Source organism: Nipponia nippon, unplaced genomic scaffold, assembly GCF_047370975.1.
Source record: "Nipponia nippon isolate SJK-2023a ecotype South Korea unplaced genomic scaffold, ASM4737097v1 scaffold_5, whole genome shotgun sequence".
NCBI classification, from domain to species: Eukaryota; Metazoa; Chordata; class Aves; order Pelecaniformes; family Threskiornithidae; genus Nipponia; species Nipponia nippon.
The window spans coordinates 65,436,025-65,455,472 of record NW_028262369.1 but is presented as its reverse complement, the minus strand read 5'-3'; the positions used below and the strand labels follow the sequence as shown (position 1 = coordinate 65,455,472).

General features: G+C 39.3%; 1 protein-coding gene across 1 annotated transcript in view; it reads left to right on the top strand.

Moving 5' to 3' along the window:
• Positions 1–19,448, top strand: part of COL5A2 (collagen type V alpha 2 chain) — a 113,941-nt gene that overhangs the window by 45,483 nt on the left and 49,010 nt on the right. Inside the window, exons 2-6 of the mRNA XM_087732471.1 lie at positions 11,508–11,732; positions 13,261–13,274; positions 15,928–15,960; positions 16,636–16,668; positions 17,336–17,389. Coding sequence (XP_087588597.1) covers positions 11,508–11,732; positions 13,261–13,274; positions 15,928–15,960; positions 16,636–16,668; positions 17,336–17,389 — 359 coding nt within the window. The remainder of the gene's footprint in view (positions 1–11,507; positions 11,733–13,260; positions 13,275–15,927; positions 15,961–16,635; positions 16,669–17,335; positions 17,390–19,448) is intronic.

Here is a 19,448-nt window from a genome sequence, read left to right as displayed (position 1 = left end):
TCAAAGACCAAACCAGGTTTGGTCACATAAGAGCCCAATTGTAAGTCAGGGTTCCCTATGTTGTTTATGCAGATTTCTGAGTGCAATGAAAGACTGAGTATTTACACCAGCAATGAGGTATAGTCACACTAGAGTGCCCACATACCCTGAATTGTTCCCTAAAAGTTATCTCTAGTCTGATATCTAAGTTGCATCCCTTAAGCATGGATTTTCTCTCAACCCTGCACAGATTTTCATTCTTTTACAAAGGGGAAAATAAATGACGTGTCTGTATTTTATGCATTTACATGCACCTCATTGCAGCTCCTAACTCTGCTGTGAGAGTTAACTGCTGCAAAAAGATGTCAGTATTTGTAGAGCTTTCCTTTGGAAAAAAATGTTCTTGTAACTTGGATGCTGCTTTCTTGGGCTTTTAAAGGCTCATATCAAAGAAACAATAGTAGGATAAAATTAAAAAGATCTGAAAAATGATAAAGTAGTTTTGAAAGGAGGAACTGAGGGAAATAGAAAGTAGATTAAGTTCAAAGCAAACAGTAGCTGGAGGTGATGACGGCTGGTTTGTTTTAAACTACGCATCCCTACTTGAATTTTAATTCATTCAAAATGTTTTTAGTATGGACTATTTGCCTGACAAAAATTCATAATGCTTCATCCCTGAAGTATGGAAGGATATCCAAGGAATAAGAGCAGGAGAGCCTGCAGGAAAGCCTTTCATTTCCTCTGTCCCAGAAACCATAATCCTGCAGGATAGCAAAGTAATGGATGGTATGTATCTTTGTAAAGAACATTTATCAACGTGATGCATCTAAATGACAGGGTGGATGGAATTTCTTCTTTGCTGACTTTTTTTTTTTTTTTTTACATTCAATGTCTGTCTTTTTTTTTATGCTCATTTTTAATATGTGTGGACCAAGAAGTGGGACAATACCAAAGCCAAGTTAAAAATGAAATTGAAATAAAAATAATTAACTTCATTCAAATGCAGAATGCAGCAGCAGAGAGTCTCCAGATAGGCAAAGACACCTCTAATTCTTCTTTCACACTGGCTTTTTCTTACAAGGGCTTATTAACATTAATGTCTTATTAACATTAATAAGGTTAATGTTACCATTTCCCACTGTTGCATAAAGGCAAAATAAGAAACTGCGTTTTGTTTAAACTTCCTTCTTAAATTTAATGAAGTTATGCAACACTGAAAATGGAGTAAGGATCTTCTTCCCCTGGCCTAGCTCTATTCTTCTTCTAGTAGGAATTAAATTAAAGTACGTTGGTCTGCAAATGTGAGAGTCTACTTGAAGACATCTTGGGAGTTGCAGTATACAACCACCAACTTGTGCCAGAAAGGAAGCTGCTTATAAATATCTGGGTTTTCCCTAGCCAGTCAGGATGAACTGAGGCAACTTTGAAGAGGTCTCATGACTCAGTAGCGATGAAGAAGATAGAATCGGGTCGGGTCAAGGAAAACATTTTTCCTCAGCTTGATTTGGATGTCTGTTTTTTATAAGGCTTTTTTGGTATAAAGATCTCTCTAGCAAACACCAATGTTTTCTTGACTGAAACAGGTAATTTCAAACATCCTGAAAATGAAAGGCAGAGTTTTCAAGTAGATGTATCTAATAAAAGCACCTTCCTTGGTATTTCAGTAATTCAATGCTTTCCAACAAAAAAAATGTGTAGAAACATTCCTGACCAATGCTAATTGTCTTTTATATTCAGTCTCAAGGATTTTCTCATTCCTAACCTTTATTGAAATGAACTGAGCTCTGCTCACTCGTTGCTTACTGATATTGTTATTTTTAGGCCCTGAAAGAAGGATACTGCTTATTGCTCCTATATCTGTAAGTAATAAATAAGTTTAACTTGTGTAGCAGTTAAACTCTCTCGGGCATGAAACGCACCTAAATCACCTCCTCTTCCTCATGCACACGCACATGATTGACTTCAGATTACACTTAAAACTAGGCTGTTCCTTTATAACCTTCGTCCCTGATGCTGTGCAGAAAACAGCTAGGATGCCCTGAGGGCTGCCAAAGCCTGTTCCATGTCATCTTGAAACCAGAAGTTGCTGACTGAGCTGTCTGAAGTGTGGTAAAGGTAATGGTAGCAGAAATGAAACAGAGGCTTTGTTCCTGGAATTTTTGCAGACTTTCTTGCTTACCGTTCTTCTTTTTTAATTTCTCAGAGGCCCAGAGTTTCAGCAAATGAATAGGTTTGCTGAACAAACAGCATATTATGAGTATAGCTTTCCAGCAATACCTTCCTACTCCACCCAAACACTGGGTAGTTTTTGCCTCAGTTTGAAATGCTGAGCCTGATGGAATGCAATGATTTTTAATTATGGAATTGAATTCTCTTACTAATTACAAATCTTTATTTTTAGTTGAAAAAGAGGGTGATATTAGCCAGCAAGGATGCATTTAGGGGATTACATGAGTCCACTTTGCAAACCACAATGTAGAAAAGCTTTGTGGAAAAGGCAATGTGTAATGATAGGTTTCTATTGAACTTTGATGTATATAGCTTCAAAGAATGAAGATGTTTGGGCAGCAGCAAATGTGTTTCTCTTAGATGTAATAAGAAAAGACATCCATACGCATTTCGTCTGACTTCAAAGGAGCTAAATCCTACAAAACAAGGAAGGCAAACCAGTTCTTTTGCAGTGCATGGTTATTTTATCAGCTAGACTTTGAGTATTATAGCATATGTGAAACTAGAATAGTGAAATTGTAAGAGTTTGGATAGGTGGGTGCATTTGGATAGAGAAAAGAAGACTGCCGTTAGGGCCTATTCATTTAATGAATTTTCCCTTTGCCATTGAATTGGTTAAATCTGATTGTCTTCTACAGTGAGATAATTGGCTTGGTGAACAAACGAAGAGTATGCTGTTTACCTTCAGTTTAGCAAGGCTTTTGATGCCATCTCCCACAGCATCCATAGGCAAATTGGGGAAGTATTTAGTCCCATATTCAGTATGGGACTGAATGGGTGGACAACAAGGTGAATGAAAACCTGGTGGGGCTATCAAGTTCAAAGAGTAATAGTTGGCAGTTTGAAGTCCAGCTGGTGGCTAGATAATGGTGACATTCCTCAGGGGTCAGTGCTGGGATGAACAAGAAATGGCTATTTCAGAACCTGGCTGACACAGTGCAATCTTACCCTGCATGGCTTGTTGCTTGGGCAATTGGTTTCTGGCTGGCTGGACAACCAAGATGGCTTCTTGTGAATCACCAATAGATTTACTACAGGAATCCAAATGTACTGTGAGTGGAAACTGTGTCTCGCTGATGCTGGCAAAGGAAGCAGCTGAGAGAATTTTCTTCACAGCCAAAATGCGTTATTTTTTACTGACGCACGGCAGTCCAAGACTAGCTTTTGGAAAGACCAAAATCAAATGTTCATGGATTCCAGAACAGTGAGCCAAAGTAGACAGTAGAAGAATATTACATTTTCATTATAATCTTGCTGTTTTAGACTTAGGTTTAAATACATTAGGCATAGTTCCTTATGTCCTGATAAGATTTGCTTTAATTTGTAGTAGCAGCAGGTTGGGCAGAATTCCCACTGTCGGGGTATGTTTGCTTCCAGAATGAAGCCTCTTGCATTTTGGGAAATGTGCTAATTGCAGTTTTAATTCTGTTTTAATTTTAAAGACAATGCCTGTTTTGCCAAACTTGTGAGCGTTCAGAAGTGCCAAGCCCTGGCCCTGTTCTGCTTCCGCTGACTGAAGCGCTCTTGCAGCACGTTCTCTTTGTAAGCTCCCACCAAAAATATCTGCTGTTTCTGTGGGACCAGCCTGTCTTCATGCAAACGAAAGTGATTCTGCTTAAAAGTGTCATCCCAGAGTCAAGAATGTGCTCCAACACTTTGCGTAGAAACACAAATGATCTCTGTTGCCTCAAGCCTCATTTGAAGTAATAAAGCATAGTAATTGGCCATGATAAGCACTCTTTTTAGGCTTTTTCTGCCCTGAGTCAGGAAGAAAACTGTGGTACAGGTGGCTATAGCTGAACTGACTTTGCTGTAACTACCTTGAATGAAAAAGTCCAAGCAGGGCATTTGCGGCCACATGGGCTCCAGCAGAGACCAGGCACCGCGCTACAGATTTCAGCTTTTGATTGATTTGCGCCAACTGCTGAAATCTGTGGCAGTGTTTTCTCAGGCATGCCCTGAATGCCTCCCCATTACAATCTATGCGCAGCCTTAGACATTTGGAAGTAATTTTATTTCCCACTTGAGGCTTGATTGCCGTCATCTGAGAGTATTTGTATAAGCACTCCTGGCAGATCAGGCTCTTCAAACTCCCTCCTTCACCCTATTCTCCTACAGGCACCAGGCAACGTGTCCAGCCATCCTACTTGTGAACCAAAGTAAAAACAGAGAAAAACAAAGTAAAAACATGTTTACGTTCAACCTTATTCATGGGATAACTCTAGTGAGTTAGTTTAACTCAGTGCTTTTGAAGCATGCAGATCCAAGACTGTGGAGTAACCAACAGAAAAGGACCAGCCTGACCAATCTGTCAGCGAAGTGTCGCTGTTGCACAGTTCCCTGCCATGGCCGTAGCATAAGACAGGGTGTTTAGAAGGGTTGAGTCTTGTTCAGTAGCTCAGGAACAGTGAGGTTCATGTGCAGATACAACCTCATCAGATGCTCCTAGGGAACTGAACAGTATAATAAAGATTGGATAGTGCTGTGGGACCAGCAAGGGAAATCCTTTTTACTGGAAGGGATCCCAGTATATTCTGCCTTTGTTGAATGTGTTGAATCTTGTAATAAAAACATTGTTGTTGATTGTTCTGTGTTGGAAATTAACTTTATCCATAAAAAGGCAAGCAAAACTCTTTATTTGCACTGATGGAGACATAAATACGTGAACCTGTGAGTTGGGGAAATATAGACTACCAAACCAAATGTAGAGTAGTATTTTTTCCATCCAGTTAAGGGAACAGTGGAGAAGCAGTTGTATACTTCAGATGTTAATTTAAAATTCATGCAGAGGAGTCTAACGGTATCCTAAGCATAGTTTTTCCTTTTCAGTTTTCCCTATTCAGCCAAATCTGGAATCACAGTGCTGAGTGGAAAACAGATTTATTTATTTTGGCACAATTTTCTGGAAGAGACAAAATCCAGTTGTCAGATCGCACTCAGAGAGGCCTTTACCTGGGAGATTACCTCTTCTTTCGAGTCAGGGTATATTGTTTTGCTGTTGCTTTCTCTTCTGGGCTGTTGTTTAGAGCTTGGAGGTTGGATTTTCTCCATTGATGAATCTCAGAGGGTGAACTCTCTCCCCTTAGTGCCAGCCAGAAGCGACTGGCCAGCTACAAAGTGTATGTCTTCCGTAAGGTTTTGGTTAACTGCTATAGCAATTTCAACGGGTAATTAAGTCTCTGCTTGGGAGCTGACTTCCACCTTGATACTTAGCAGTATTTATTCATACTTCACGTTATTTGTGGACTCTGCAGGAAAAACAGTTGAGTCTGTAATTTTCCAGTCCTAAAATACATGTTTTAAAATTATCTACACCATTCAGGAGAACACCCTGTGACTTTTCTACTTCTGAAACAAGGCACAAAGGGTTGCAGCTCCTTGTCTCGAGGGTTGACACCCTCAATCACATTGAAAACTCATTTGGAATTAAGACCATTCAATGTCTTTTAATCTGCGGAATGCTTTTAAAAACACTTATTTATTGCCAACTTTGCAAATCATCCTCTAGGATTTTTTTAAGCAGGAACTCTGCAGGATGGATTAAAAAAACCCACTTCTTTTCCTAAGAAACGGTTCTGATAAAACCTGGTTTCCTGGTTTTGTGTTTTAAACTGTGTGCCTGTGTGCATTCCCAAAAGTATAATGAAAGGGGTTTGTTATTATCCACTTGTTTTACACGGGAGCCTTGGTGGGGCACTAACTTGGAACTTCCTTCTCTCCCTAACTGTGTAGGTTCACAAAATTTGCAGGAGCACAATTATCTTAATGACCTGGTCTATCACAAGGTCTCTATCAAATTGCCTGAAATCAGCCACTGGAATCAAATGGGCTTGGGGACACAGCTGTCACAGTGCAGCCTGTAGGATCACATAAGCCTAATTTCCTTAGGAAACCATAGGGGAAATACAAAATGAAATGTTCAGCGGGACCTTCAGCTGGCATAAAGCAACACAGAGCCACAGACTTTGAGAAAGTCATCCTATTTTAGATCAATGAATGTCTGTGCTAGGTATTCTTTTAGACAGTCCTGTAATGAATAAATCCTCTGCATGATACTCTTGATGAATCTGCGTGTCATTCGTTGCTTATTCTCTTGGCTATGCAGGGAGACTTAAACTGAATTTTAAGCCACTGAGAGAATTTTCATCTTCCGTAACCGTTAGCAAATTAACAGTGCGTTACAGACCTTGTTAGTGGACAGTGTTTCCAAGAGAATGCTGAGGTACTTGGATTTAAGTGCATCGTTGTACTGTATCTGTTATCTAATGTTCACTGAGATGTACGATGTGTCCTGAATGGAAATGTCTGAATGCAAATTTGATTTCATTTTGACAATCAAATATTTCATATTAAGTGAATTGTGAATCAGTTCAGTCTTTTATCGGTAAGCAATTCCAGGCTCATCCTCATGTATGTAATTGTAAAGTACTTATGTAAACTGTGTGTGTTAATCATCATTAACAAGAATTGTTTCTGTGCCACAAATGCAAAATAGGTCTTGTATTTATTAGCACTCCTGAGAAGTATCTGATTTTCAAAATAATTGGTGTTTACATTATAATTTGCATGGCACAGTAATTTGGATAATGCTTTATTTATTACCACTCAAAAAAAAATTATCAAAAGATAAACAAAACAGGCAGTCTGATTCTTATTGGAGTAAATGAAGAGTTTTTTTCCATTGATTTAATGGGACCTGAATCAAGCCCTACATTATTGTTGCAACAGGCTGACAATCAAAGATTATTAACGCCAAGCTCCTCTTGTCCCTCTCTGGGCAGCCTGTACACATGTGCAACAGTACATCTGCAAAATGGTTGTTAGCACGTATCACCTTTCACTTTGATTTTCTTCTGCACCTCTGCTTTGTGAGTCAGCAGGATTAAATTTTGTAATTCATAACCTGAAACTCAGCTTTTCGTATTCTAGAAATTTTTTTAAACTTAAAAAACATGGTATCTATGTAATCTTATATTTCCTTATGCTTTTCACAAACTAGCATCAGGATGAGCTGTTTTGTTTCCAACCCTTTTTCATTAAATAACCATACCTCTTCTGTTCCAGTCTTTTTATGTGAAGCAACGTAAAAGCATTGGGGTTTGGTTACAGTATGCATCAAGAAGTCCCCCTTGGTGGAAGAAAGCATAAAACTGGCAGACTGTGCTTTCAATACCAGTCATCACCTTTTCTGCCTTTGTTAGACTACTGCTGTAGGTCTATCAGCCTTTAGGCTTCTTTAATTATTGCATTGGTAGGACTAGTAAAAATGCAATGAAATAGAGCTGCTTTGCTATCAAATCCTTTTCTTTCCCTTACAGTTTCATCTATGAACCAAAGTTGTTAGTGTCTGCAGAAAACCTATAAATCTGCAAGTTTTGCTCGGGCTATTTTTTTTCCAAAGTAGGGCATTGAGAGATGTATTCCCTTCCATCGTATACCTGCCATCTCTTCAGCTGAGGTAATGGTGGTTGACTGCTTCCATATTAGGTTGTCTATAAGCAGAGACAGGTAACAGGAGAGTATAGTTTGGGACTTTGGGGATGTCTCTGCAAGGAAAAACAAGACCTTAGGATGACAGGTTCAGCAAGCCTCCCTGTTTGTATGTGTGGACTAGTCTTTCTTTTCTCCCCCTTCTTACCCTTTTCTTTTAAAATATTTTTGCTCAAGACACTGTTCCTCCCTCCCCCCCATCCCCCCTGCTTAATTTTCTCTTTTTATGGTGTCATTTTCCTTCTTTCTTTCTTTTGTTCTACCTGGTACCATGCCCAGGCCTTACTTTCCTTGTTCACATGCAAGATGTGAACCAGAAGTCAATGAAAGCAATAAGGGTACAATAATGAGGAGTAACTTTAAACCGCAAACCCAGCAGCAGTGGATTTCCAGGTGTTGCTTTCAAAATGATGTATATCTGGTGGTGCAAGATGGAAATGGTTTCATATGCTGTCTTTTAAAACACTTGTCCTGTTGTTGCCTTGTTGAGGAGTGGAATTAACCTTGAGAGAAATGTACTTGAAAGGAAAACAAGCTCAGCATAAAACGCCCAAAGCAGGGGTGTGCCTTGCACGCCTTTACTGTGCATAAACTTCTTTGACACTGACTTATGATGACTGACGGGCTTTGACGGCCATCTAGTGGCTGGGATGGGGGTTCACTCCCCCACCCCCCCAGTAATTAGTACTATTTCAGTGTTGTCACAAAACTGGGCCTGGGTATGTCAGTGCATGATGTGATTTTTACTTCCAAAGTGTTGATGTGTAGTCTCTGAGTGTGATGATTTAGTATATTAGCTATAACTGGCTGTTTGACTTCTGATCAAATAATTCTTTAAAGCAAAACTAATACTCCAACAGATCAATATGTAGCAGAAAAATTGCATTGTACTCGCTGTGCTTTTCATTGAAATCCTCTTTCACGAGGGTCCTTTGTGCAAGCTCGTGAACGAATGAGTCTTTAAATATATCATAGGGTATTTCTTCTACCTTGCCTTTTGTATTTGCAAACTGCTTTGAAACACATTTTCACCAACTTCAATGGATTCGCAACCCTGTAGATTCTCTAGTCAAGTCCAATGCCAATTAGAGTTGTACTTTTTGTTGGTAAGAAAGGAATCGGTTAATGGACTAGCAGATCCTTTTGCCACATTAAGAATTTCCAAAGCTGCTTCTCAAGCCATTCAGCACCTTGTGTTACAACTTCAGAGGTAGAAAGAACATGTGACATAAAGTGTTTGTGACTTGATCTCTGCAATTAAAAAAAAAGTGCAGATTTCCAAACCAGGGAGGAAATGGTGGAACAATTTCCTTTGCTGCCTTTCACGGGCCGGGTGTAGATGGATAACATGCCTGCAGTTCAGGCCTGAGAGTAAAATGTCAAAATGTGCTTGTGGGATGAGTTGGCTTTGAAATAGCTGCTCTTTTCAGCTTACTGTCTTGGTGTAATGCAGTCACAGCAGAAAGGAAAACTAGAAGCACCAAACGTAATCAAAAGAATTAAAATTAAAAATGTGTTTTCTGGCAGTATTGTGGGGTGTTTTTTTTTTATTATTTTTTTTATATTATTTTCAGCATATCTGTAATCTGATAGGAAAACAGACGTCTTTGTACACTTCCAGAAGTTGGTATGTGCTTTTTTTCCCCTGCCTTTGTCTGCCTCTTTCTCAGCTGCTGAGCAGGACCCAGGCAGAAGCTAGTCACCATCTGGCTCAGCTCTGATTTGCCAAAGCAGTTGCTATGTGGTTTATTTGAAGTTATGACAGAATGCTGACTTTGGGCTCAGTAACTTAGAAATTTCATTTATGCAAACTGCTGCTCTTCTGAGCAGCACAACGAGTTCTGCGGGTGATGCGTTAAGGAAGACATAGACCATATGCCAGACATCTGGGGGGAAAAGGCTAAATATGTCAGACACCACGTTATGTCATGCACACAAGGGAGAAGTGAGAAGAGTGCTTTCCAAAATACGATCTGCAGTTTGGAAAATTATTCTCACAGTGTCATAAATGGACTGTACAGCACACTTGGTTGATGTCTTTACTTCACACTGAAAACATTTCCTCTTGAGCTTCTGCAGCACCCCTTCGAGTCGTTTTGTCAGTGGGTGTGATAAACCGACTGAAGAGAGGAGTTGAGGAGTTGGTATAAATTTGGATTTCAGTTTCTGTTAGAAAGCTGCAGAAGTTAGTGATGGCAGGCAACAGTTAATGACACATCTGCTCCGTTTTTCCGAGCTTTGACATTGATGGAGTAACTGGACTTGAGTTAAGGCACGAAGCTGAAATCCCAAATCTGTTCGTATTTATTACTTTGGGATTTTCTGTTTACATCTGGTTTAAATTAGGACAGAAATGCATAGAACAGTGAAACTGTCCTTGTGCTTAGAGCTGTTAATTTTTACGCTAATAATAGGTTTTCTTAAAAAATAATTGTCGTGATCTTTGACTACTGGGATGTGTCATATATATATACATATATATATAAAATCCCAGGGGTCAGGAGAACAATTTTGGACTGTGTGTGACAGCTTTGCTGTGTATGGCTCAGAGGAGGGCATCTTGTAACTGGGGTTCTTGGTTTGCAGGTTTGTGACCCATTGTCTAGGGATAGCCTGGGGACAGTTCATTGCTTTTGTGGGCACTTGTGTTCCTTTAGAGGATGAAATATTCATTGGGCTAAAGTGAAAAAATCTTTTTCTTTTTTTTTTTTTTTTTTTTTTTCTGATAGGGCATTCTGTGAAATGTTGGATACCCAAAGAAAAGTTTCCACTTTACTTGATTTTTGAATTCCTTATCAGACATATTTTGTTTTTAGGGGGAGATACTGAGATATACTCACCTCATGATTAAAAAGATAATCCAGCTATTTGGAGTATCTGCCTACAGAGTAGGAAGAAAACAAAAGCATAGACTTAAGTACAGATAGAACAGTACCTAAACAGATGGTTATGTACCCTTAAATGCTGCCGTCAGTCAAATGGGGAAATGTTTTACACATCTAAGTTATAAATTCAGCCCAGAGAAGTTGTTCTGCCTTGGTGACAGTAGATTGGTTGGAGAGGAGAGACTAAAAACAATATTGAATGGATTTCTAAATAATTAGTAAGAAATGAATTCAAATTAGAGTTCAAGGTAAAGAAAGAAAAGTAATAGTATTAAGACAAGAAAGAAAGTAAACCTTCTGTAAATGGAGTGGATTAGGTTAAAAATGACAACTTCGATAAAAAAGAATGACCTCAATAAAAATGTGTGAATATGTACATAGGTAGGACATATACATATAGTCAGTTGATGCTGTTCCTGTATAAATGGCCACATAGGATAGTCTTTCATATATAGCTAAAATATTTAAGAGGTATTCTGTATGTAGTTAATATATATCCATAGGAATAATTCATGTGTGTGCTGGGGTAATCATGTAGGGCCATGACCAGCTGGATTCTGACACTGCCGTGTCTGTTCAACACTGTCGTAAGTCTGGCTGTGTAAGGTGCCTGCAGCAGGGAGCAGGCAGTGTATGCCGTTTCGTACAGAAGTCTCACAGGTTCTTCTCCCCAGTCAGATGTTGCTAAGGCCCTGTGCACAACAGTTACAAAGAGCAGGCACATGGCAGGAGTTCCTCAATGCAGAGTTAGCACCCCGCTGAGCAGAACGACATCCAGAGACTCATGACGCAATGTTCATTTGGTACTGTGGTGGCTTTGTGCACTCCGTGATGACTCTATTTGACTTCTTTCTGATCAAGAAATAAGGTGGTAAAATAAGAAAGACATCGAAAATGTGTTGTATATTCTCTCTCTTATGTCAGGAGAAGATGTTGAAGAAATAGCCTGCACTCAGAATGGCCAGATGTACCTGAACAGGGATATTTGGAAGCCCTCACCATGCCAAATTTGCGTCTGTGACAACGGAGCTGTTCTTTGCGATGAAATCCAGTGTCAAGATGTGCTGGAATGTGAGAACCCACAGGTGCCCCCAGGAGAGTGCTGTCCTGTGTGTCCCCATACAACGCGCGATTTTGACACCACCGTTGGTAAGATTGCTTTCCAGTTTGCTTTTTTAAAAGGAGAGACAGCCCAAAGAACTCGGAATCTCATGATAGTGAAATTTCTAATAGTATTTCCATAGTGAAAGTTAAGTCTGAAGAGAGTGGATACTTGGCAGTTATCGTCCATCTTGGGTTGCACCTGAGCTGGCTCTGTAAACAGTTTTCTTCTGACTATGATTCTGATAAAAGCCCAAATGGCTTTATAACTAAAAGGTTGGTCTGAATTCCATCTTGATATTTCAAGGAGGTTGAATTCTGGCTGGTTTTTGTAGTTCATCTGGAACTGAAAGATAAATGTGTTAAGATAAATATATATAATAAGCATATTAAGATAGAGATATGTTTATTGTATAAACATATATAATAAAATAAGTGCATGCTTCAATAAAACGCTCAATTCGAGGCCCCTCCAATAGATGAATAAATGTAAACATTATATGTAAACAGTAAAATGTAAACAGTATAAAGTGCTTCCCCAAAGTGGAAACATGGACACGTGATCCTTTTGTGAGACATAAAAAAAAAAAATTAGCACGAAGTATTATTAACTCCCTGTTTGCATACTTTCTATGATATACCTTAAAGATTATGTCTTTTCCAGTCCATTTCTTCTTCCTGGAGAGACTTGGATGAAGCAATCCCCCCTCAATTTTCCTAAAAGAAAATCTCTTAGCTTGCAATTAATGCTCATTAATACTGTGTATTGCATTATTTGAACTACATTCTATATATATCATAATTAAAGCAATTTCTTCAGGAGATATAATTGCTGTTGACTAGCTTAATATAGAGCAAAGTAGTGATAAAGAGCATGTATTAGGGACTTGTGTAATTGAGCAATGGAGCAAGATGTGGCAAGCATGAATAGATGATGCATCCTGCCATGCTGTGGGAGGCACTAGGCCAATGCCAACAAGGTACACCCAACAAATATAAAAGCAGTATGGATACATTCCAGAATTCCTTACTGTTATTCAAGGTATTAATAAAATATTCCTCTGAAGGATTTTTGTGGATATGAGCGTGACTATATGGCTCTGAATTCAGGCACGTGATATTGCAGATGCTTTTCAAACAAGAAAAGGTCAAAAATCCCTCAGTCAGCTCTATCTCTTGAAAAATACCATGTAGTATGTTGTGAATCCATCAACATTGCTTGTATTGCAGTAATAAAATTTCCTTTGACTTCACTGTCAATTCATTAGGCCAGCTTCTGGCAATTCCTCACAATGTATTCTGCTTTCCTAAAGTGCTTTTTCTTATTCTATGCAATGCTGAAAAAGGCTGAGAATCGGGGGACATAATTGCAAACCATTCTGATTCCTCACACCTGAACAAGGGAGTATGTGTGTCCCTGGTTTCTTCCCCAGCTCCCTGTAGGTGATACACCATTTTTTGTGCATCCAGGATCGGGGATGGCTCTAGCTGTAACACCTTCACTCAACTCTTACCATATTCTCTCAGAGTAAAAACATTAATTTCCTCTCTTTTCTTCTTTTGTCCTTTTCAATAGGTAGAGGAAGAAAGGTAAGATTTCCTTTATATTGTTTTTTAAATGTATTACAACAGTTAAAAGAATCTCTTGCATGTCCTTGGAGTGCTTCACAGAAATTAAATATAAGCTCTGTTAAAAACACTTAATTCTTTCCTCTTGGTCTCCTTAGTGGCTAGGGAGATTGCAGTCCACATGGAAAAAATGCTGGGATGCAGGCAAAAATCCCGGTCTTAATATAGAGAATCCCTTGACTTAAAATCCCCGCTGTCTACATAAAAGGAATTCCAGTCTGAGTAGTTTGGTTATTTCATCTCTAGCAGTACCACAAAATGAGGGAAGGGACCACTAGGTCATTAGAAGCCAAACTGTTAAAACTTTCAGCTTGTTTTTTGCTGAGTCTTAGCTGCCCAGTGCGCAGCTAAGCAGGTAGCACAACCCCGCTAACCATTCCTCCTGGAATTGTTAAAGCCTTGTGCAGGAGACGTGTCTGTATTATGGTGCAAGACATTACTGCATCTTGTCTAGCTGTCCTTGTGTTAGCTTTGACCTATTTCTAATTCAGGTAGCAATCACAGGATAGCTGTTGCACTAGTGCCCGTAGGCTGGAGCAGCCACTGAGGTATGAGACGCGGCTGGTACGTTGGCTTTCCAGCCTGTCTTGCATACGGCTACACCTGAGGTCAGGTGTATTTGCAGGAGCCTAAGTGACACCTTCGACTGCTAGGCAAACTTACCACAAAACTGCTCTGCCTTCTAGCTGGTACCCCACAACATTGATGTGATGACCTCCAGTGCAAAGTTATGCTTACAAATTCAAGTTTTAAAAAATGTTTTACACTGCTCATTGATCTAAATAGTGTTTTTAATAAGAATTTTGGGTTTCTTACATTTGCTGTTGTATGTACAGGACCAGGGAGGTGACAGTGCCCCTGTACTCAGCACTGGTGAGGCCGCACCTCGAGTACTGCGTTCAGTTTTGGGCCCCTCACTACAAGAAGGACATCGAGGTGCTGGAGCGTCTCCAAAGAAGGGCAATGAAGGGTCTAGAGCACAAGTCTTATGAGGAGCGGCTGAGGGAGCTGGGGTTGTTTAGCCTGGAGAAGAGGAGGCTGAGGGGAGACCCTATTGCTCTCTACAACTACCTGAAAGGAGGTTGTAGTGAGGTGGGGGTTGGTCTCTTCTCCCTAGTAACAAGCGATAGGATGAGAGGAAACGGCCTCAAGCTGCGCCAGGGGAAGTTTAGGTTGGATGTTAGGAAAAACTTCTTCACCGAAAGGGTAGTCAGGCATTAGAACAGGCTGCCCAGGGCAGTGGCTGAGTCCCCATCCCTGGAGGTATTTAAAAGACATGTAGATATGGTGCTTAGGGACATGGTTTAGTGGTGGACTTGGCAGTGCTAGGTTAACGGTTGGACTCTATGATCTTAAACGTCTTTTCCAACCTTAATGATTCTGTGATTCTATGTCATTATTTCATATACTTGACCATGAATAACTGGCGTTTTATATAAATCACTGGAGGATTGCACAAATATAAAAATACTCCTCAGCCATATTTAAATGTATGAAACCATGCTGAAAACAGTTTTTTGGCATCCTTTCTACTTTCACTGTGATAATAATTCAGGCCGCCCAAGGCAGCTTGCATAACATCATGGCCATGTTCGAGCCAACACTAAGGAAAACACTGGCAACCATTAGCCAAGTAGTTGTGAAGGTCCTTTACAACAGGAGGCTCTGCAGGAGGTGGATGATGTGCTGGAGCCTGAGGGCTTGATGGGGACACTTGGTCCAGGCACTGACGAAGAACCAGGACAATGTGTTCTTGCACAGAGCCACACTTCTGTGGGCAGCATCTCTCATAGTATGCAATTAAACAAAGAGAAGATCTATTCTTACAAAAGAAATTAGAATACATTCTGATAAATGAGCTTCTAAGATAGTAAGCACCTACAAGAAATAATAGAAATAATTTTTAGGTCATGAAGTATATACACTCGCTAAAACCAAGTAGCTCTCTATGCAGACACCATTTATGGAAATGAGTGGATTGTAACCAGTTTATTATTACTTGATAAACAAGGCAGGAAATTTTTTATCTTTACAAAGTCCTCTTTTTTCCTTAATAAAGCGCTTACCACCAATAGGTCTAAACCCAGTTATTTTATATAACATGTAATCATTGTCAACACATTCAGCTCAAAGAAAAGTCAATTGGCAAATGCTGTGTCCTTCACTCTGAAGCTATGCGATATAGTTTTGTATTCTGTTCCTATGCTGCAGATGGACATGCAGGTTTTTTATGTCCATAAATTTAATGATATGAATTTTAATGTAATACCTTGAAGAAATGGAGTCTGAATGCTGCTCTGGGCTCTGCGTTTCATGTGAATCAAATAATCCAATAACAGAACTACAACACGTTTTCTAGTACTGAAATATCATGGTAATTTTTTAGTTTGACTCTTATTTCAGCCAGTATGTTATGCAGTTAGAAAAAGTCTGTTAATTTATAGCCTTCATTTAATCAGTGTCCATAGTCATTAAAAATAGCACACATTAGCTATTGCAGGTGAGAAGTCTTAGCATTTGTCGCAGTCACAGGGATGGTATTGGTGAAACTGATACTGTTAATTGTGCTTTCACTTTTTTTGCCATCTGATGTTTTTGAATCTTTTTCCTACAGGGACAAAAAGGAGAACCTGGAGTAGTGCCTCCTGTAAGTCCATTTTTTTTTTTCTTCATTTATCAGCACACCCTCGAAGTGTACATTTTAGTGCTTTAAAGCAGAATTGCCGTAATTAAGGAAATAGAACAAAAATGTACAGCTAGGAATGAAAGGAATGGAATTAATTACGCTGTTTCATGTATGTGACATCAGAAATTCCTGTCAATTGCATTTTGGGAAAAAAATCTTATTGAGTTAAATCTGCCATAATCTTTACTTTTATAGTTAGAATTTTGGAGCGGTGTAATGGTAAATTAGTACTTGGAAGGTGTAGAGACGCTGGAGAAAACTGGTGAAATAAATTGTCACTTTCTGTATTATGCCTTTCTAGCATGAAGACAAACAAATAAAAAAATTGATAAGTTGAGACTAAATCATTGTAACTTATTTATTTCATCTTCCTTAGAATAATAATGATACTTCCAAGATTTTGCTCATATTGCTTATAAAACAACTCCAAACTGGAAAGAGATAACCAGTGGAATTTATATATATATCTCCCCCCTCCCCCCCCCCAAAAAAAAAAAAAAGCGCCTTACAATTTGCCTGGTACTTTACTTGTCTCTCTTGCTATTTACTTTTCAATAACTAGTTTTCTGTAGGGTAGTCATGACAAATATAGCCATAATGTTGTCTGGTAACTTCAATTCATGTTGCCTTCTTTAGATTTCAGGAATACGAGGCCGCCCGGGACCAGCTGTGAGTATTTTCTGATCTTCTGTTTCTCTGATGATAGCATTTTTGACTTTCTGCCATTTTTGTTTTGTATTGTGAGGATGATGTGAAGGAGGACTCTTCCGTGCCTGTAGTGGGTATTGTCTGCAAAGACGCAGGATTTGAGGAGGCAAAAAGATTATGGGATTTTTTACTAGTCTCAGGTCAGCCTGTGCCCTAAGTGAATGGATGTGTGCTCGTAGTACATGCATGTCTGAGGACCTTTGTGCGAGGTCGATGCTGGGGAATGCTTTTCTATGAGGGATCTAGCAGGAGTAGAAGGAGATGCAGTATGCTCCCTGTCTGTGGCTAAGCAGAGAGCAGTTCTGGACTAGCAGGAAGGGTGTCTCAAACCTGTACATCTCTGCATCAAGAGCCTCCAGCATTCAGAAAACCTTTGCTAAATTAACCTGTGGAGCACATGAGAGATGAAAGCATTTTGTAGATCTCTGCATCCTGGTTCTACTCCCTTCAGGCAATGTACAGCTGAGAAGAAATACTGACTATTTGGTGATTGTAGCTCTTATCTTTATGATCATCATCAACCCCCCACAAATTAATTTTCAAATAAGCATTGCATTTTATATTTTCAGAGCTGTATTAATCGTTAGCTAGTTTAAAAGGTACCTAATATTTCTAATCTTTCTTTTAGGGACCCCCAGGCTCACAAGGACCACGAGGAGAACGAGGACCAAAGGGAAGACCTGTAAGTTATTAAATGTCTCAGAAATCAAGTACTGGACTAAACTCAAAGGTTAGATGGCTTTAAACTTTCTCCATGTCTTCTAGAGTTACCAGAACTTTCCTCATATTTTCCAAGAATCAGGTAACAAACAGAAAAACATTTATATCTCACCGTTCCCTGGGTAGATTGAAACCTGAATGTTTTGAGATAATTGATAGAGGTTTAGCAGTATTTCCACTAAAAGCCATACTTCATCAACTGTTACCCAAAGTAGTGTCTGAGAGTATGGCTTTCTTCAGGATTTAAAAAAAAAAAACCAAAACCAAAAAACCAACCCCCCCAACAACATAAAACAAACAAAAAGAACCCTGGAACATCACGTTTGCCTATTTAAGAACTTGCTGAGTTTTTGTTGCTTACTACTGTGCATCAGAAGCAGAGTGAGCTGTGTGGCTCACAGTATTTCAGAAAACGCGAAGCTCAGGAGTTAGCAGGAGTCAATACGTGACTACATATGTTGGTATGCTGGTGAATAATATAATCAAAATTGCTCAGTGGAAATAAAGACTTCATAAAGGAATTTCAGTGTCTGCATGTGGAGAACCACAGAAAGGCCAAAAGGGACTGCTGAAAATACCAAGACGACATGTTCCTGTTGAAAAAGCTAGGTCAAAGAGCAGAAGCTGCTAAAAGCAGCTTTTAAAGAGTTGCATCATTGTAATTTCTACGTGGATATTTTCCTATCCCTCAGGAGAGAGCAAGCCAATACTGAGTTTAGGAATAGGCCTAAAACTGACTCCTTTCTACTGTTCCTCCAGTGAGTGCCTGTTGTCCATACATGGTAATGACACTTCTTCTAAAGCAGCGGAGTAAGTGTGTAGCCTCTTTGAGATCGATGCCAAGCCACTGCTGCTCTCTAGATCGCCATAAGACATTTGTCTGATGAATGAGCATCAAGATGCTTAAAAGAATTCTAAAGTAATTGCGAAATCTTGTGGTGTGCAGAGGAATCTTGACTGTATTTATAGAGATGTCTGGAGTGCTTTCCTAATGTGCAGTATTATCAATGAGATGCTAAATAATTTCTGATTCTCTGCCATGCATCCCTTGTATGTCTCCACAGAGCGGTGGCTAGAAGCACCTAAAATACCAAAAGGCTGTAAATAGTTTTGAGTTCCTTTGGCACAGGTTATTATACTGCTTTCAAGGAATATCAAGGGATTAGGAACCAGTCAGCTCCTTTGAAAATGTTACGTCAAAGGTTCTGGTGAGCTGTGTGTATGTCACAGTGTAGGTCTGAGACTGAAGAGCACTGCTTTATTTACAGAGTGACTGCTATTGCAGGATTTTTTATTTATACTTGTGGAAAAAAAAGTTAGCTCACACCTGCAGTTTATATTATGAAAACCTCTCTGCACATTGTTTGCAGTTTGTTTAAAATACCTTGTGGAGCTGGTAACCTTGTACAGACACCCTTTGTAAAATTAGTCTTGGTAAATACATTGCTGACTGCTGGTATTACAAAACCACTAAGCACATTTCCAAGCCTTTTGTTTGTTTCTTTGGATTTTTTTTGTTGTTGTTGTTCTTTGGAGCTCAACCTTGCTATGGATCTCTGCCTTTTACAAAGGCAGGACCCTTGGATGTAAAGTGAATTCAGGAGTATTGGCATATTTTTTGCTTCAAATTCTTTGTTAGTATAACAATGAAATAGGAACAGCTAGGGAACAGCATGTTTGCATTTGCAAAATGCATGTAGGGAGGGAGAGTTTTGGAGCATGATACAATTTCAGGTGTTTACAAATCATCTTTTGAAGACAGAAAATAAGCTTGAGCATCCTCAGAACTATTGATATGATTTGTTTCAACATGGATTTACACTCGATTGTAATTGTAGTAGCAATTAAAATAGATAGTAGTTTGAGAGTGTTCTACCATGATCTGCATTTCCGTTTATTCCATTACAGGTAAAACCTGTACTAGTTTCCTGAACAGCAGCAGCAATGGGCCAGAATGATTCAGTTGTGTGTTTAAATGGTGCCACCTCGTGGCCTACGTGAGAAATTTTTTCCTTTTTTTT